The sequence below is a fragment of the Callorhinus ursinus genome, unplaced genomic scaffold (assembly GCF_003265705.2).
Source record: "Callorhinus ursinus isolate GAN/ISIS: 27379988/994484 unplaced genomic scaffold, GSC_fseal_2.0 scaffold15, whole genome shotgun sequence".
Lineage (NCBI taxonomy): Eukaryota > Metazoa > Chordata > Mammalia > Carnivora > Otariidae > Callorhinus > Callorhinus ursinus.
Window position 1 is genome coordinate 5,007,458 of NW_027397077.1, and position 19,539 is coordinate 5,026,996.

The following is a 19,539-nucleotide window of genomic DNA, read 5'->3' on the forward strand; positions in this document are numbered from 1 at the left end:
TGCCAGGAAACCCAGAAACCATATGCCTGAGAATAGTTCAGAGGATGAAGCCCACCTTAAGTGCTATCAAAATTAATTTAACTCAGGCCTGAAAAAGAAAATCAACGTGAACATGAAGGAAAATAAAAGTCCAGATTTTGGAAGTAGGAAGTATAAAGATCATAAGGAGGGTTAACAGATCTATTTCTTTTCAATAATGTCTGAGCCCACCATTTCCAATGGCAAGATCCGAGTCACTGGGAGACATTTTTAGAGCTTTTCTGTCGTCCAAGATGGCAGAGAGAAGCCACAAAAGGCTCCTGAGCACCCGAAACGTGGCGAATCTGAAGTGGAATATGTTTTAAGTATAAAACACACACCGAATTCTGAGGATTCATGCTAAGCATGAAAAAAATTAATTTTTCATATTGATTACATGTTCAAGTAATAGTTTGTATGTACTGAATTAAACATAATTTCACCTTTTTAAAAAATGTGGCTACTAGAAAATTTTAAATTACATATGTGGCTCACACTGTATTTCTGCTGAATAGCACTATTCCAAGGCATTTAATAGATTAAAAAAATGTAACATTTTAGCTTTCAGGAGCAGCCAGTTCTACACATAAATACTATATACTATCACCAGCAAAAACTGGTTGGAATACGCATGAGAGTTAGCCTAAGAATATGGGCTCTCAGCAGAAGGCTGTCTGAGGAGAAGACCCTGTGGAACCAAGTGAGAAGCATTACTGGTTATCAGGAGTAGCAACATGTCCAGGGAGTGGCCATGGACAGACGGGGTGCAGGAGGATGGGCCACAGACAGTGACAAGAACAGGCATGACCAGGTGAGGAAGAGGGGGAATGGAGACAATAGATGGTAAAAGCTTATGTCCGAGGCTGGTTAGCTGGCTTGCAGGGAGTCTCCCAGGGAGAAGGAGATCTTCTGAAACAAATGATTTTGTGAGTGGTTGAAGGTCATCAGGAGGGAGTGCGGCAGGGTGCTGCCACGGTCCTAACAGACTGGTCTGGGCTCTTCATTTTCTAGGGTGGGTGATCCGAAGAGGCTAAAGCCTGGCCCTCTTGTTTGTATAATGAACAGGGAATTGCAAGATGTAAAAAGCAAGAGAGTCCTTGGGAAGTCCAGCTCTGCAAGACATTTAATCAGTGAGTAAGAGGCAGACTGATAAAAAAGGGACTGAAAAATTCTAACTACAGGTCCTAGGATTCGCTTTCTTCTAACGATTCTTTCTAGGAAATTCAGGCCTTTGCTGAGGTTAGACATAAGAGACTGCCAGAAAAGGACCTCTTATCTGTGTTCGTGTCAAGCACTACTGGTCTGGATGGCTTGGCTGAAGTCCCGCAGTTATGTAAGAACTGTAATTTAGGTCAAGATCTGTTCTGTGAAGAAGCTGAACTATTACTGGAAGAGATCTTGTGTCGCTGAAGGGAAATTTTAGTCTCTGCATTACCTGCCTCAGTGGTTTGGTTTGGTTTTTAAACCAAACCAGTCCTTCTTTGGGAACTGACCTTACTCTCAAGGTATTAACCTCAGAAAGAAAAATTTGCCCAATTTTCCATGTCTACAAATGTACTAATCTTAATTATTCTATTTTTTCCTGAGCTTCACTTGTCATTTCAAAACATGGAAGGTAATTAAAAAAGTAACTAGAAGGGTGCCTGGGTGGCTCAGTCGTTAAGTGTCTGCCTTCGGCCCAGGTCATGATCCCAGGGTCCTGGGATCGAGTCCCATATCGGGCTCCCTGATCGGCAAGAAGCCTGCTTCTCCCTCTCCCACTCCCCCTGCTTGTGTTCCTGCTCTCACTATCTTTCTGTCAAATAAATAAATAAAATCTTAAAAAAAAAAAGTAACTAGAAGAATTAAAATAGATGACTGATTAAACACACACATACACATACACACACTCCTGAAAGAGAACTCAGTTTAAACTAAAGCTCCAATGTGGGCTAGAAAGGTCCACTGGGGTGTGCGCAGTGCCCAGACAGCAGGCTACAGCGTGGCTCCAAGAGGGTCATCTCTGCTCTGCAGCACACGAAGCAGAGCTTATGGACATATCTTGGTCTCATCACGCAACAGACATACCTCTGTTGTTGTGGATACCTTATTGCTACTGAGTTCCACTGAAGGCTGCATTCATTTTTTGGCAATCAGAGACAACGTAAACTGGCAGTTTTTGAGGAGAGTTGGACAGTATTAAGCAAATTTTAAATGCATGAAACCAGTGATTCTACATCTGGGAATCTGTCCTAGAAAACTATGTATGTGTGTCGAAGGACAGTCATTAAAGTCCAGTTTTTGATGTACAGCTGTTTGAGATACACTGAGAAAAAAAAGCAAGTCGCAGTAATATTTATTACACAATCCTAATTCAATTAAAAAAAAAACACCTTTGTATTCACATACACACACGTTATATACACAGTGAAAATGTCCTAGAAGACACCAAACTATTAGGTGATTATTCCTAGAAATGAAATTGAGGGTAAGAGAGACCTTTTAATTTATTCATTTCTTTCTTTATTGAAAATTTTTTCATCACATATAATATTTTTGTCAAAAAACAAACTACTAAGGAGCCTGGGTGGCTCAGTGGGTTAAGCATCTGCCCTCGGGGCTCAGGTCATGATCCCAGGGTTCTTTTTTTTTTTTTTTTTTAAAAATTTTTTTTTTTTTTTTTTGGGGAAGGGATAATGAGAGAGAAAGCACATGAGAGGGGGGAGGGTCAGAGGGAGAAGCAGACTCCCCGCTGAGCAAGGAGCCCGATGCGGGACTCGATCCAGGGACTCCAGGATCATGACTTGAGCCAAAGGCAGTCGCTTAACCAACTGAGCCACCTCTGGGATGGGGCCCTGCATAGGGCTCCCTGCTGCTTCTCCCTCTCCCCCCACCCCTTGCTCGTGCTCACGTTCTCTCTCTCAAATAAATAAAATCTTAAAACAAACAAACACTGAAAAACAAAACAAAAAAACCCAACACTAAAAGCACGTAAGTCACATGCTATAGATAGCTTGATTTTCTCCTCTCCGTTCTCCATTTCCTAGAACTGTGGACAAAGTCCCAACAGCTAAAGTGAACGATGCATGTACATTCGTGGACACAGAATGTTAATGAATCTGCCCATTTTCTCTCATGGCTCCAGTCTGGCTCAAGGGCAGCCGGTCTCACACAAAGTGGCCTGTAGGCCTGCTCAGAAGACACATTCCTCCGCCACATTCAAACTCTGTCTTCCTCTCCCCGCTCACTGCTACACTCTGCATGCATCAGACGGCCGGATACAAGTGGAACCAGAGCACAACAGAACACTTTTCTGCACCAAAACACCAGACGCAGACCCAGCTGCAAAGTGCAGCCCAAGCTCACACAGAGCTCTTCTTCCAGCTTCATGGGCTCAGAGCAGGGAGGAGGGTGGGAAAGAGTAAAAGGTGGGGGCCTCACCAGTCCATCTACACGGCCAGGGCTGAAATATCATCTGAGACTTGAAGCCTCTGACTACTTGGCCTCAGAACTAAGTAAATAATCACACACCTTCTTTTGAAATGTTTGGTGTCGGTGACCAGACATCCATTTACAAAAAACCAAGTCCCAAACAGACCCATCATTCCTTCTTACACCTGTGGAGAAGAGAACACCCCCCAACTGCATCCTGTGGTTTCCCTGTGTGCTTCTGGAGGCGAAACCCAAGGGGCAGCCGCACAGTGTGGTGACTGGTCACTCTGTCCTGTTGCCTTGTGCCTGCCTCCTGAGGCCAGGTGTTTCTGATTCGGAACTAAACCTACAACTGAGTACAGCTCTGTCCATCTCAGCTAAAACTACCCCTAATGTAATGGTGCACGTCTAACAACAGGTTCCGTTACAGGACAGGCAGCATAGAGATGCATTACCCCAAATACCCAGAACGCCACATGCAATGTGCTTCTCCTGGGGCAGTATGAAATTCACGTTCTGGCTCTTTGTTCTTTCTTCCCTAATTTGTCATAAAGTACAACAAACTTTCCTAAACCTACATCCTGTGTGTGATGAGATCCTATTATCCAGAACTTGACCATTTCTCTTTGCTTGCCCAGCCACTGCCCTGGTCCAGGCCACGATCATCTCATGTGGGCTACTTTCACAGCCTTGCCACCAGGGTCTCCCCTTTCCGAATCTTGCTGCTTTGTCATTTCCTCTCTACAACACAGCCGGCACACAGATCCCTGCAAAACTCTAAGGAAGATCATGCCAGCCCTCTGCATTTGTCTCTATCTTTATGGAATGCATAAAACAGGCTCTGTAGTTTTATCCACACTTTAATCAGAGTAAAATGAAAAGCCTCTGGATGGCTTACAGGGACTTCCACGATTAGGTCACCAACTCTCTGACTTTATCCTCTCACCTCCTCCTCATTTGTGCTCCAGCCCAACCACCTACTCCTCAGTTCCCAAAAACGCTCCTGCCTCCGAGTCTCTGAACTGTTTCTAGGCCTTAGAAGCACGTGACTGTCAGTTTCTCAATAAGGCCTACTCAGACCGCACCGCCGCAAAGTGCAATCTCTCCCTTGCCCCTCCCCATCGCCCCTCCGCAGCCCGTAACATACAGTTGTGTATGCATACACACAGAGCACAGAACATCTCCTAACACCCTAATTATTTCAAGCTCTACCAAGGCAAAGAGTTTGGTTGGGTTTTACTCACCACTGTATCCCCAGTACCACACGCATACCTAGAACAAAGTAGGTGCTTAGTAAGTATCCGTGGAATGAGCAAATGACCTTCATCTTACATCACCTATGCAGCAAAAGCCATCAGCTCTGGGCAGGCTGACTCTTCAGTCTCCTCTGAAATCATGTCCTTCTCTTCACGTTCTGGATTTAGGCCTTTTTAATAGCTCAGATCAGTCCCTCCACTAGGAAGATTTCCTTGATAATCTCAGCTAACCCTTCTCCTCTGGATTTCCACTGCCCCATCACCTCGCAGTAGGTAGTGTCTCTACGTCTCCAAGTCTCACTCACCCTCCTCTAACCTCCTTGAGGACTGGGTCTGGGATTCCCACAATGTCTCTCTTTATGGAATGTATTCAATCTCTACACCTAGCCAAATGACCTGCAGAAATTCAGAGAGCATTTAGTCTACCAGATCAGCTCATAGAACCATTCTCATGGGCATCAAATTATTATTTTTTTAATCCAAATGAGAATGCTTTAGACAGGGCCCACACCCCCCAGTTCTCTCCAGGTGGCTCCAGTGCCCAACATAACCCATGTCTGAAACCTGCTCTCTTGACTGATGTGTGCTATCCACCTGGCATGGAAGGCTGCTCAGGTGGGCAGACCTTCTGAGTTATGAACCCAGCACAAGCTCAGCATCCTCACCTGAACTAGAGTCAATACTTTTTTCATGTCATTTCCTCGATGGGCTCTGTACATTTCACAACTGCCTTCCTCCAATACCAGCACTTCATGAGATAGCTGTAACAATATCTACTGAGCTCTAATTATAACTGTACGCATATCTATAAAAGATTAACATTTATATCCTTTGTTCTTAATTACTACATACTTAAAGACTCAAGAGAACTGATTTTAAGTCATTAGAGAAAAAAAGAAAGTTCATATCTGATTCTTTTTTTAAAGTAGGCTCTACACCCAGTGTGGAGCCCAACATGGGGCTTGAACTCACAACCCTGAGATCAAGACCTGAGCTGAGATCAGAAGTCGGATGCTTAACCAGCTGAGCCACCTAGTTGCTCCCATATCTGCTTCTTAAAGTCTAAGGAAAGATTTGGACATCTACTGCTACATACATAAAAACAAAGGTTTAATTCAAAAAACAGTATGTCCTGGAGCTATTACTTGTAGGTAAAGAAGTACACCTTAAAGTGAGCCGAGGCAGGGGCGCTGGGTGGCTCAGTCGTTAAGCGTCTGCCCTCGGTTCAGGTCATGATCCCAAGGTCCTGGGATAGAGTCCTGCAACGGGCTCCCTGCTCAGCGGGGAGTGTGCTTCTCCTTCTGCCTCTGCCCCTCCCCCCACCAGCTCATGCTCTCTCTCTCAAATAAACAAAATTTTTAAAAAATAAAAAATAAAGTTGAACTGAGGCAATGTGGTAGGCAGAGGAGCACCAGGTGGTAACTACAAGGCTCTGCTCCTGGCTGACCTGGACCTTCTAGTCTCAACTTTCTTAAGTTGTAATGGAGGATAAAACCCTACATATCTCAGAGTCTCTTGGTTATAATGAGATGAGAATGGCTCATTTCTTTATAGACTATAAAGTGTTAGATAAAAGCACAGAGCTGAACAGACACAGGTTTGACACTTGGCTCTGTCTCTTATGAACTGTGATCGGAGGTGCATGATGTACCCTGTCCAAGCTCCAGTCTGTCCGTCCGTAAGACGGGTGAACAAAGATACGGCCTTATGTGCCCATCCAGCATGACTGCTGGATTCTTGTCCAAGGAGATTCAAAGCAATCAGTATCTTCTTACTAATGGATTCCTCATATAGGTTTTGAGACATTAAATGAGAAAAATCCATATAAAGTGGTTTAGCACAGTGACTGGTCCAATAAATGTTTGTAAAGTCAACAAAGGTTTAAAATTTTGAGAATTTAATATATAGTCACTGGTTACTAGTGTGCCTAAAGAAAGGGAGGCATGTAAATATTTACTGAACATCTACTACGTATTCAAGGCACTGTGCCGGGCACACGCCACACTTCTTTCATTTAACTCCCACAACAGTCCCATGCGGAAATCACTGGTTAGGAAAGCAGCCGTGGCTTTGCCTGCCCACAGGGAAGGAGAGGATAGCAGGGCCTAGTGGGGAAAAGAGGTTATGCTGTCACTGGGCACAACATGAATTTCACAGGACTCTCTGGTTCTGAGAGTGCGCCTCCAAGCTGCCCTCCACACTCCCACTTCCTGGTATTTACACCTTCCGCCTCCCCGAACCTGGTCCCAGAACCAGAGTTGGTCTGGGTGACTGCAAGAACACAGCAAAGTGAAGGAATGGAGACTTCCAAGTTTAGTTTACAAGCGACAGTGTGGCTTCCATTCTGGGTGCTCGTTCACGTTCTTGCTCTTTTTAATCACTCACCCTGGGGGAGGCCCTTCACGAACGGCACCCTGGGAAGGCTCGTGCAGTAGGAGCTGAAGCCCCTGCCAACAACCCCAGGAGTAAGTTAGGAGGTGGGAGCCCCAGCCCTGCCGAACCTAGGAAGCCTGCAACCTCACAAGGTCCGGCGCCTGACCCGCCCAGCCAAGGTGCCTGGCTCCCAACTCCCAGAAACCACGGGAGACCTGGTTTTCTGTTTTCAGTCACTAAGCTTTGGGGTCATTTTTTTCCACAGCACATAGTTAGTTTCCATAACTAACACAGCTGTGTTACTACTGACAGTCAGTGGCTAGGGCTCGGGACTATCCCATACAAGGGATTTTCCTGCGCCAGACGCTGACTGAGAGAAGGCAGGCTGACCACCCAAGGATGTGAGCAGAGCAACCTGATGGGGTGGGAGAGTGTCAGCAGAAATGTGTTCCCAACAATTTCAGTTGTGCTGTTTTATTCAGAGACTAGCCTCTAAAATGTCTTATGTGCTCTGATTAGAATTTAACCTAACAACAAAAAAAGATTCAAATAAGAAAACCACAGTGCAGTTCTGTAATTTGAGATAGTAATTGTTACAAATCCACAGCACAAGGGAAATTCTGAAGGGCTAAGAGAAGTGCAGCCATTACACTCGGCCACTGGGTGTCCGGGACTCAGGGTGAAAACGGGGGAGGGGCAGAGGGCAGTGCCGATCTAGGTGACAGTTTCATTAGGGATTTCAAAGAATGGGGATCGCAGGTTCAACCTCTGAAGAGAAAGTGAGTTAGAGGTGAAAAAAAGCCCCTTGAGAATCCAGACATTGTTCTCTCAGTGCCCAGAGTCCTGCCAGTCTTCCAGGCTCATCCATCAGTGCTGCTTTAGGAATGACAGCAGGGCACCTGGTTGCCAGTGGATACGACCCAATCATCATGTGAATCCTGCATGTGCCAAGAATCCACTATATTATAACCCTGTTACTCCAAGTCCACTAAAAACATCCATATCTGACAAAAGGGCAGCTTATGAGGATAAGATAAACACAAATAGTCATTCCCCAAAGCTCCGGCTCACCTCGCAGAAGTAATTCTCCCTCTCCCCGTCATCCAGGTATGCCTCCTCTCTGCTCCCAGAGGAGCACTGAACACACTGTGCCATCGTTTGTTTACCGGACTGTCTTCCCCATTCAACTAAAAGGGCAGACTTCCTTTTCTACTTCTCTAGCTTCCAACACTGATGCTGGCATACATGCATTCAACAGTCACTGAAACAAGAGCCCCCGATGTGCCAGTTCTGTGTTAATAAGGACACTCAATCAATTCTGCGCTCAAAGGGCCTATACCCTGGTATGGGAGATGGACACAGGAACCAGCAACTACAACACAGTGTGGGTGCTCTGTCAGGCTGCCGGGGCAACAGATGGGGGGGACAGGTCACCTGGAGGGGCAGGGCTGAGGGATGCAGGGCTGGGGAAGAGGGCCTTGCTGGCAGAGGAGCAGAATGCACACAGGTAGCACAGAGAACAAGGCCAGAGGGAAGCCTGCATGGGGCACGTTGTGGCTAGTACACAGAGGGCGATGGAGAGGAGACTGGGGTGGCCAGCAGCTCCCAGGGCAGGAGAGGGCCAGTGACGGCAGACATGCTTACAAGGTCAGGGAACTGGGGGTGGGATGGGGAAGGATGTGGGTAGAGAGCTACTGAAGCAGTCTTGCTGTCCTCCAGGGCCAGAATGCCAACCGAAGGGGCAGAGCTGGTCTCAGGACAGAATGAAAATGGGCTGTTTGTGTGATAGTTACTGGGCTACCCATCCTGAGGAATCTGCCAGAGGATGTGATTGGACTGACCACCAAGAAATAGCTAAATAAATACAAGAAGGTCCTTAAAATTAGAACTCCTCTGGGATAATTTAAGGTTCTACCACTTAGATACCAGTATCTCATATATAGATAAAACAGCCAAAATAATCAGAGAGCACAAGTCCTAACTAAATCCTCAAATTTAGTCCATTGTTTAGAAAGTTACCAATTCCGGGGGCACCTGAGTGGCTTAGTTGGTTAAGTGTCTGCCCTTGGCTTGGGTCATGGTCCCAGGGTCCTGGGATTGAGCCCCGCATCGGGCTCCCTGCTCAGTGGGGAGCCTGCTTCTCCCTCTGTCCCTACCCTCTGCTTGTGCTCTCTCTCTCAAATAAATAAAACCTTAAAAAAAAAAAGTTACCAATCTCTCTTCTAGTCAACTCATTAAAACAAACTTCCCCAAAAATTACCTTGAATGATCAACTGTTCCCCTGCCTCTGTGTTTCTTACTTTTCATTGCTTCCTTCCTCAGTTTTGGCCTTTTTCATAATTCTCTTGACCCTGTTTGGGCCACATCCTTCTCTCACAAGTGTCTGTCCCAACCCGTGCCGCTTAGGAGCTCAGAAAGGGCCTAGCTCCACCTGCCCTCCACCGTGCAGGGAGGGGGAGGGAGACTGAGTCCAAGGTTGGACCAGAGGAGGGTTTGGTTAAAAGGGTCAGAGAAACAAGGCTCCTAACTCAAGAGAAGATTAACTCCTACTTTCTGATATTTGTATTGAAGAAGACAGGAAATAAAGAAAATTCTTGAATCAGACAATGGATCTATATGAATTCTACTTTAGTGGTAACAAGTAGGACATAAAAGAAGTCTAAGATCTAACTTTTGTAGAAGGAAGAATTTTATACCATCATGCATCTGGAAAGCTGAGCGGTGTAAACTTGAAGTTTAAATCATTAGTTTTAGAATGAGAACAGAGTTCCTTCTGTTTAACATCAATGACTGATAATCCCTTTGAAAGGTCAAAGCAAACAGAGTAGAAAGGACCAACAGAGTAGGCTACCATTCATTTTATCTGACTTGTAGTTTATCAACGGTAGTCAGCATTTAATGGTTAGAAAGCCACCATAAACATCCCTTTATACTTACAGCCTCCTTCTCTCTGTCCATGATAGTTTCCAGTTCCTCAAAATGTCGAAGTTTGATCTCCAATTTCTTCATTTGTGTCTCAACCAAGAGGGCCACCAGAGACTTGATCTTTCTCTCCTCCACAGCAGCCAGATGCTAAGTGTAAAAGATCATTCAAATTATTTAGGTAAACATTTGTTTAAAATAGAGCAACAAGGGGTGCCCGGGTGGCTCAGTCGTTAAGAGTCTGCCTTCGGCTCGGGTCATGATCCCAGGGTCCTGGGATCAAGCCCTGCATCGGGCTCCCTGCTCTGCGGGAAGCCTGCCTCTTCCTCTCCCACTCCCCCCTGCTTGTGTTCCCTCTCTCACTGTGTCTCTCTCTGCCAAATAAATAAATAAAATCTTGGGCACCTGGGTGGCTCAGTCGTTAAGTGTCTGCCTTCGGCTCAGGTCATGATCTCAGGGTCCTGGGATCGAGCCCCACATCGGGCTCCCTGCTCAGCAGGAAGCCTGCTTCTCCCTCTCCCACTCCCCCTGCTTGTGTTCCCTCTCTCATTGTATCTCTCTCTGCCAAATAAATAAAATCTTTGAAAAAATAAATAAATAAAATAGAGCAACAAAATGCTTAAGTTGCTATTCAAAGTAGGGATTACAGAATTAAGAATGGTGCCCTAGATGCCTCCTTTGTATGTCTCTGCCAAACATTTACTTCCATTTAAAATAACTGTTGCTGAATTTCTGGTCCTTATAGGTATAAATAACCCTTTTAAAGGGTTAAAAAAAAAAAAAACCCACAAAATCCTCCCATGGTAAACTACTCCTCTCAAAAAGAGCCCACCAGGAAGGGGCAGTTTAATCAGGACCCTGGCAAAGAGGACACAAGTAACCTGGGGTACACCTCCCCATCTGCCACCCACTTAACCCGCACCCTCACCCCTCTACTCTATGCCTCCCCTCACTATACTTCCATCCTCAGGAACTGTCCAGGTTCAGCTAAGCAGTGGCGTCCCCCCACACCCAACATTCAGATGTAAAGCCTCTACTTTCTCTCTAGTGAGTGGCACTGGCTGTGGAAAGGAGGGGGTGAACAATATTCCACCTCTACGTTTGAGGATAGGATCTGGAGCAAGAGAAACAAATATAGTACAGGACAAGGAGTTATTCTGGAAGAATGTGCTACTCGCCTGCCACAGGATGATGAGCCCTATTCACACTTCTTGCCTACTCAGCAGCACACAGAGGAAGGTACCACATTACACAGAGAAGATGAAAGGCCCGTATTTCACCGTGACTACCTGTACCTGGCCAGGGGTCAATCCCACTTTCCCCAGACACCATCCAAGAGCTGCGCCAACAAACTCCCAACACCATTCTGCATTCACTTTTGTTATATCTGCTGAATTTATATACTCATCTTTCTTCCACACAAGTGAGAAGTAACATGGAGCAGCTGTCTTACTGATCTCTGTTTCAGAGAGAATCTAGAAGGAGCTAACACGCAAGAGACATTTAACATAGGTTTTGGGGAGCTAACTTAATAGACAACACTTAAATGAGAGTCTTATTTTTCACTCTTTTATAGTTAGAAATACAGTTTTATACCATAGAGATCCATCTATAGGAAGATGCAGAAGTATAAGCAAAAGGTGACAATGAGCAGGTTTTATGAACGAATCTACAGTTGTTCATGAAGTGTTTGCCTCCCTAATCACATTTTGAGCTATAGATCAAGTTTAAATAAAGATTACATGATCCTGGGGCGCCTGGGTAGCTCAGTTGGTTAAGCGACTGCCTTCGGCTCAGGTCATGATCCGGGAGTCCCGGGATCGAGTCCCGCATCGGGCTCCCTGCTCGGCGGGGAGTCTGCTTCTCCCTCTGACCCTCTTCCCTCTCGTGCTCTCTGTCTCTCATTCTCTCTCTCTCTCAAATAAATAAATAAATTCTTAAAAAAAAAAAAAAAGATTACATGATCCTAAGCCTGCTATCATTGTATAGTGTTATGCAATTTGTATTTCTGAACAAGAAATGCAGCACAACATAAAATCAGAAGTTTATAAGGACGCATCACACAAGAAATGGGTCTCCCTTCACATGTTACCGTCTTGCCACCAGTAACCCCACCCTCGGAGAAGACTCATGTTATCAGTTCCCAGATCTATTTCTAAGAGAATAGAACCTGTACAACTCTGATGGCTTTGGCAGAAAATGTTCTATTTTTTTTAGAATTATACAGGCAGTTGGGAACATCCCCATGTACTACTACACCAATACACCAAACTATTTCCTCTCAAAACTGAAGATCAAGAGTTTTCAAACAGAAAGGACCACCAAGTAACAAGAAAATAAAAACTGAAAAAATACACAGCAAGGGACAACTCTGGAAATTTAAGACCATGAAACAGTGAAATCCTACAGCAGTTTCCAGACAAAGAAATAAAAAAGTAGATTACAAACAAAAATTCAGTCTGCAACAGACTTTTCTCACAAACAAAACTAGGTTTATGAAAACAATGGTAAAATACCTTCCAATTCCGAGGGATAACACATTTCAATTTAGAATTTCAAGTACATCAAGTTAAATGAATTAAGGGTAGGCATAGGGTAAAGACATATCTGAAATCAAGGACTCAAAAAGTTTACTTCCGGGGCTCCTGGGTGGCTCAGTTGGTTAAGCACCTGCCTTTGGCTCAGGTCATGATTTCAGGGTCCTGGGATGGAGCCCTGAGTTGGGCTCCCTGCTCAGCAGAGAATGTGCTTCTCCCTCTCCCTCTGCCCCTCTTCCCTGCTTGTGCTCTCTCTCTCAAATAAATAAAATCTTAAAAAAAAAAAAGTTTAATTCCTACACCTGTTACTGAAGGATATAGTCCAGTTAATTTAGTGTAAAACCAGAAAAAGGCAAAGACATGAGATCAAGAAGTCACAGACTCAACCTAAGAAAGAAGCCCTAAGTCCATAGGGGGTCACCAACAGGCCAAAAGTAAATAGGAATGAATGAAACAAGACTGGCAAGGTGTTGAAAACCAAAGCTGGTGGTGGATACACAGAGAGTCATTATACAATTCTATTTCTGTATATATTCTAAGAGTTCTATAATAAAGTTTAAAAGGTGGTGGTGGGTGGGGCAATAGCTGATGCCATGACAACTGGATATCCAAAGGCAAAACAATGAATCTGGACCCTATCTCATATCATATATAAAAATTAACTCAGTAGGTCAAAGATCTAAAGCTAAGAGCTAACATTAAAAAAGTTCTGAGAAGAGGAACACCTGGGTGGCTCAGTTGGTTAAGCATCTGACTCTTGGTTTCACCTTAGGTCATAATCTCAGGGTCATGAGATCAAGCCCCGCACTGGGCTCTGTGCTAAGCATGGAACCTGCTTAAGATTCATTCCCTCCTTCTGCCTCTCCCACTCGTGTGCTCCCTCTCTAGGGGAAAAAAAAAAATTCTGAGAAGAAAAAAACAGGAGTAAATCTAAATGATCTTGGGGGTGAAGTAAAAGATTTCTTAGATGTGACATCAAAAGCCTAAGTGACAAAAGGGAAGATTAAGAGGTTGAACTTCATCAAAATGAAAAACATCTCTGCTTCAAAAGACCCCATCAAGAAGGTGAAAACACAGCTCACACACTGTGAGAAAATATTTGCAAATCATATGTGTGATGAGAGATTTGTGTCCAGTGTATAACGAAGAACTGTTGCAACTCATGGCTCTGGATGAAGTGATGCTGGCAGAGATGTGGGGGGACTTCAAATACAAGCTGGTCACCATCTCAGACACATGGGAAATTTTGAAGATGCAGAGTCGGGTTCAAGGAAAGACAGAAATTCCTGTAAACTCCCTTTTGAAGTGATAAAGACTCCTTCAAAATCCCAATCGTAAGTTCTACAGAGTCACAGCCAAGGATCAGGGGTGGTCCTGGAGGAGAAGGACCAAACTGCCATCTAGCTTCACCCCTGCCCTCACCCTTTCTCAGGTTTGTCAACACCACAAAGGAAGGCTGAATCGTATAGATGGACTACATCATCACCTGGGGCATCTAAGTTTTATGTATATATAATACTTTTTTCTTCCTATTCAGAGAATCTAAATTTTTATACATATCTGGCATTTAATCAAAACAGCAGATCCACAGATGGCACAGACATTGGACTTAGCAGGCAAGAACATTAAAATATGTTAAAATCACTCACTATGTATAAGAAAACGTAGGAAAATATGGATAAAAAGAGAATTTTCAATATATTTAGAATTTATATAAGGATCAATATACACCTGATTGAAATTACGATTAAAATACATTATAACTGAAATAGTAACTCCAAGATTAGGTTTAAAAGCAGATTTGCCTAATGAACTGAAAGATACAGAAAATACTCAAACTGTATCAGAGAGAAAAAAAAAAACAAAAAACAAAAAAAAAAGAAAACCCCACAACCAAGCACAAGAGACATGAGAAACAGGCAAAAGGCATAACATTTCTGTAGATGGCATCACAGAAGCGGACAGAAAATGAGGTAGAAGCAACACAGAGGACACTTGGAGAACAAGAGTTTGAGCTGTGAAAGCCCACTTATACGTGTCTTTTCTCTTCCTTATGATTTTCTTAACATTTTCTTTTTTCTAGCCTACTTTATTTAAGAATACAGTATATGATATATATGTAATGTACAACATATGTCTTAACTGTTTATATTATCAATAAGTCTTCTGGTGATCAGCAGGCTATTAGTTCAGTTTTTGAGGAGGCGAAGTTATAGGCTGGTTTTCGACTGTGGGGAGGGTTGGTGCCTCTAACCCCCGCGTTGTTCAAGTGTGAACTGTATTCAACAAGGTAATGGGTGACAATGTCCGAAAACAGATGAAACAGATCAATGTTTCAAGCTCAGCAAAACCCAAGGAGAGAAAATGCAACAACAAAAATCTTAACAAGGTACACTACAGAGTACTAAAACCAAAAAGATAATCTGAAAAGTATCCAAAAAGGGGAGGGGGGCACAGCATCCTTAATCACCTCCAATGGCACAATAAGGCTTACAGTTGGTTTACTAATAGTTACAGTGGACAATGGAATGGGACTTTTTTTAAATACTGAAAGAAAATAACCGCCAACCTTGAATTCTGTACCCACTGAAAATATACTTCAAACAGGAAGGTGAAATCAAGACCTTTTAAGAGAAACAACAGAGAAGTCATTGCCAGTAGGCCTGCACAGAAAGAAGTTCTCAAGAGTTCTTGGAACAGGAGGAAAGTAACCTATTTCATCAAAGAAAACACTGCAGTGGAGAAAGGAAGTGAGAAGCAGTGGACAAGGAAAAGCAGTAAGGTTCTCCCATTACTGAAGAAGTGGTAAGAACACTTGGGATTAAACTGCAACAACTCAAGGATGCATCCTAAAATCACTACAAACAACACTGAAAGCGTAACAAAAGTCTATGGAATTAACAAGATCATAAAGGAGAAAACAGGTAAGAAATAATAGACTACTTAAAAATAAGACGTTACCATTGGAGGAAACTGGTGAACAGTCCACAGGATTGTTCTGTGATATCAAGTTCTGCAACTTCTGTGAACTATAGTTATTTTATTTTTTTAAAAGATTTTATTTATTTGAGAGAGCGAGCGAGGGAGCATGAGCATGGGGGAGGAGCAGAGGGAGAAGCAGATTCCCCACTAAGCAGAAGCCCTATGTGGGGCTCAATCCAAAGACCCCAGGATCATAACCTGAGCTGAAGTCAGACGTTTAACCCATTGAGCCAAACCATAGTTATTTCCAAACAAAAAGTGGGAAGAAAAAAAAAAGCCTCTTTAAGGCTACACAACTATCAGGTGGCAGAAAAGGGATTAAAAACCTGGCTAAAGACTCTTCAATGTGACATACATGGTCTGAGGTAGGAGAGGTCCTGAACAGTGGCGGTCTCGGCAAACATTATGTGCTACTTTATGCATCAAGTGTGGTTTAATTACCTGAGAATTTAAACTGGACCAGTGTTAGCCATTAATCAGATATATTTAGAATGTTCTTTAACAGTTTCCTGTGTACTCGCTTTGTCGCCTTTTACACTAAGAGTTTTCTGCCAAGCCAACCCCTGTGGATCACTTCTCTCTTGATACATGACATCACACAGAGGTTCATAAAAGACAGGAAAGGGCAGGCTAGAGGGCTTACTGCCTGCACAGAAATACCTTGGAGATAATGGAGGTTCAGTTTGAGACCACCCAATAAATCAAGTATCAAAACAAAGCAAGTCAAATCAATTTTTTGGTTTCCCCAGTTCATATAAAAGTTATGTTTAGGGGCGCCTGGGTGGCTCAGTCATTAGGCGTCTGCCTTCAGCTCAGGTTAGGATCGAGCCCCACATTGGGCTCCCTGCCCCACAGGAAGCCTGCTTCTCCCTCTCTCACTCCCACTGCTCGTGTTCCCTCTCTCGCTGTGTCTCTCTCTCTGTCAAATAAATAAATAAATAAAATCTTTAAAATAAATAAGTAAAAGTTATGTTTATACTATACTGTAAAGTCTATTAAGTATGCAATAGCATTATGCTTCAAAAAATGTATATAGCTTAGTTAAAAAATACTTCGTGGCTAAAAAATACTAACCACCACCTGAGCTTTCAGCAAGCGGTAATCACTGGTCACATATCACTGTAAGAAATTCAATAATGAAAAAGTTTGAAATGTTCCAAGAATCACCAAAATGTGATACAGAGATGCGAAGTAAGCAAATGCACTGCTTTTGCAGTGACAGACTGAAAAATGGCACTGACAGACTTGATCAACTCAGGATTGCCACCAAGCTTCAATCTGTAAAAGAACTGCAGGATCTGTGAAGCTCCATAAAATGAGGTATGCCTGTGTAACCATGGCCTAGAAGTTACCCTGCCTCTCTGTGCTGTTTCCTCATCTAGGACCCCGGAAAACAACTGCACCCACATGAGGTGGTGGTGAGGAGACACACAACGTAAGGAGAACAGTGCCTAGGACACAGTGGGTGACTGGTACTTGTGAGCTAACAGTGTTGTGGCCCTGGGAGCTCTTTTTGTTGGAAGACCCTCCTCCACCTGCCCTGGACCACTTCCAACATGTCTTTTATTTATTGTTATTTTTTAAATATTTTATTTATTTATTTGACAGAGAGAGACATCAAGAGAGGGAACACCAGCAGGGGGAGAGGGAGAAGCAGGCTTCCTGTGGAGCAGGGAGACCGATACAGGGCTCGATCCCAGGACTCTGGGATCATGACCTGAGCTGAATGCAAATGCTTAATGACTGAGCCACCCAGGCGCCCCCCCAACATGTCTTTTAAAACTCAGCATCAGGCATCACTTCCTCGGGGCAGCTTCCCTGCGTCATGGCTCCCACAGCCTCCACGATGATACTTACTGTGCTGTATTTTATCCATTCACCTGACTTGCACTACCCAGGGCCAAGGCCTGGGGAAGCCCCATGTTTTGCATGCTTGGCAACTTAAGAGAGAGAGGCAACAAGGAGATGAGGTGGAGAGTAGACAGAACAGGGAGAAGTGGCAGCCTTTATCAAAAGTCTAGAATTCACCCGTGCTCAAGGTTAGCAAAACCACCAAAAATCTCTACAAATGAACATGGGCGCTTTGTGGAGTGAAATATGAAAAACCCGTGGCCTTCAAACTGAAGAAACAAATTTGAGTAAAAGACTAAGGGAAAGAAAAAACAAAAATTTCAATCTCTAAATTCTATGGCAGTTTGTTTACAGATTTATAGAATTATTCAGTCTGACCTCTAGTTAAAGAAAAAATTTTAATAGGTATCAAAATTACCCCATATCAAGTATAAAAACTGTTCACTGGTGAGCTTGATAACATTTGGATTTTGAGTGGAAACCAGAGAAAAGAATTAATGTTCCACATCAAATTTGGCTTTTTCATATTTTGGGCTTTAATAATAATGTTTATTTATATATTAGCTCTGATTTTCTTTATACAATTATTAAAACCAAATGACTGCACCTTCTCCTCTGCTCCATCTTGCAATCTTTATTTGTAAGAGGAGAAATGCAACAGATTTCTCTGAAAGAAACGGCCTGGTCCTTTGCATTGCCTCACTTTCTGAATTTTGCTGACTGCATCCTAATGAATGTATTAACATGCCATTTCTTGATCTCCTGCATTTCTAGATCTAGGGGAAGAGCCTCCTTTTTTATTTGACTTCTATGACTACCCTTATTTTTACTGGTACAAGCTTTTGCACCTGGGAGAAGGCAAGAAAGTAGTATGCTTCACAGAACACCATATGTCCTGTTATCAAGACTCTAAGAAATTATGCTACTTTAGGGGCGCTTGGGTGGCTCAATCGTAAGCATCTGCCTTTGGCTCAGGTCATCATCCCAGGGTCGTGGGAATAAGCCCCGCATCAGGCTCCCTGCTCGGCGGGAAGCCTGCTTCTCCCTCTCCCACTCTCCCTGCTTGTGTTCCTTCTCTCACTGTGTTGTGTGTGTGTGTCTCTCTCTCTCTCTGTCAAATAATAAATAAAATCTTTAAAAAAAAATTATGCTACTTTACAGATTTGGTGACATACACATACTAAGTCAATGCAGTAAAAGAGACACAAAGTCTTATTAGAAGTAAATTCTGGAGGAAATTCCAAAACCTTCACAGGGCCTTGAAATGATTATATTAATGTTAGGAAGCACTGGACAAAAGTTAATGGATCCAAATACAACTCGTGTCTGCTTTAAAAAAAAAATCTGAGAAGGTAAAAGTGAGAGTTAACTCATGAAATTCATTACTGGACTAAGGGGGAATACTGGGTTTTATTAAGCACTTATGACATTCTAGATATCATGCTGTATTTTCATGCTACTTCTTTTACTTCTAAGAATAACCTGCTGGAAAAGAATTCTTTATATACAGAAAGAAACTGAAGCTTAGAAAAGTTAATAATCTCACCAAGGGTCAGTTAACTAGGAACTGAACTCCTTTCTGAAGGGCACGTAGAAAAAAAACTGGCCAGTAAGGTGACCCATGGAGACAGGGAGGAGTTAACTGTATTAGATGTTTCCTTCTTTCTTCTGTTATTTTTTGGTTCTTCAAAATTAGAAACTTAAATCACAAACATACTAAGAAAACAAAAACAACAACAAAAAAGGTACTTTTTTTTTTTTTGAGCTAGCTGTTGGGTTTTTAATTGTAAAATGTTTAAAAACATTTTGATTAGAATGGAGAATTTTATCAGATTATGTCTCTGTACTGGGTGGGAGCAGCCAGACTCCCAAGTCCGCAGATCTGGGTTTTGGTCTTGGTTCTACAACTAGTCACCTAACTTTGGGCTTCTCATTACCTTCTGTGGGTTTGTTTCCACATCTAAGAGATGAAAGAGTTCAAGAAACTCAAAAATCATCTGCAACATTACGGAGGAAAGATCTTTGTTGTTAGGGATTAAATATCTACTAAAGCAGTAATCCATCCATAATATAACTTGTGTAAAAATCAAATATGCAAAAGTAGACTAAATTTATGTATTGTGTATTTAAGAGTTTCATTCCAATATACATTATATGAAATTGTATATAATCCCTAATTAGATCTCACT

The 19,539-nt window shown here is 43.0% G+C and overlaps 1 protein-coding gene across 3 annotated transcripts in view; it reads right to left on the reverse strand.

The window, feature by feature from the left end:
• SMARCC1 (SWI/SNF related BAF chromatin remodeling complex subunit C1) overlaps positions 1-19,539 on the reverse strand; it is a 172,706-nt gene that overhangs the window by 18,023 nt on the left and 135,144 nt on the right. For all 3 annotated transcript variants that reach the window (XM_025884852.2, XM_025884851.2, XM_025884853.2), the window contains exon 25: positions 9,996-10,130. In XM_025884852.2, coding sequence (XP_025740637.1) covers positions 9,996-10,130 — 135 coding nt within the window. The remainder of the gene's footprint in view (positions 1-9,995; positions 10,131-19,539) is intronic.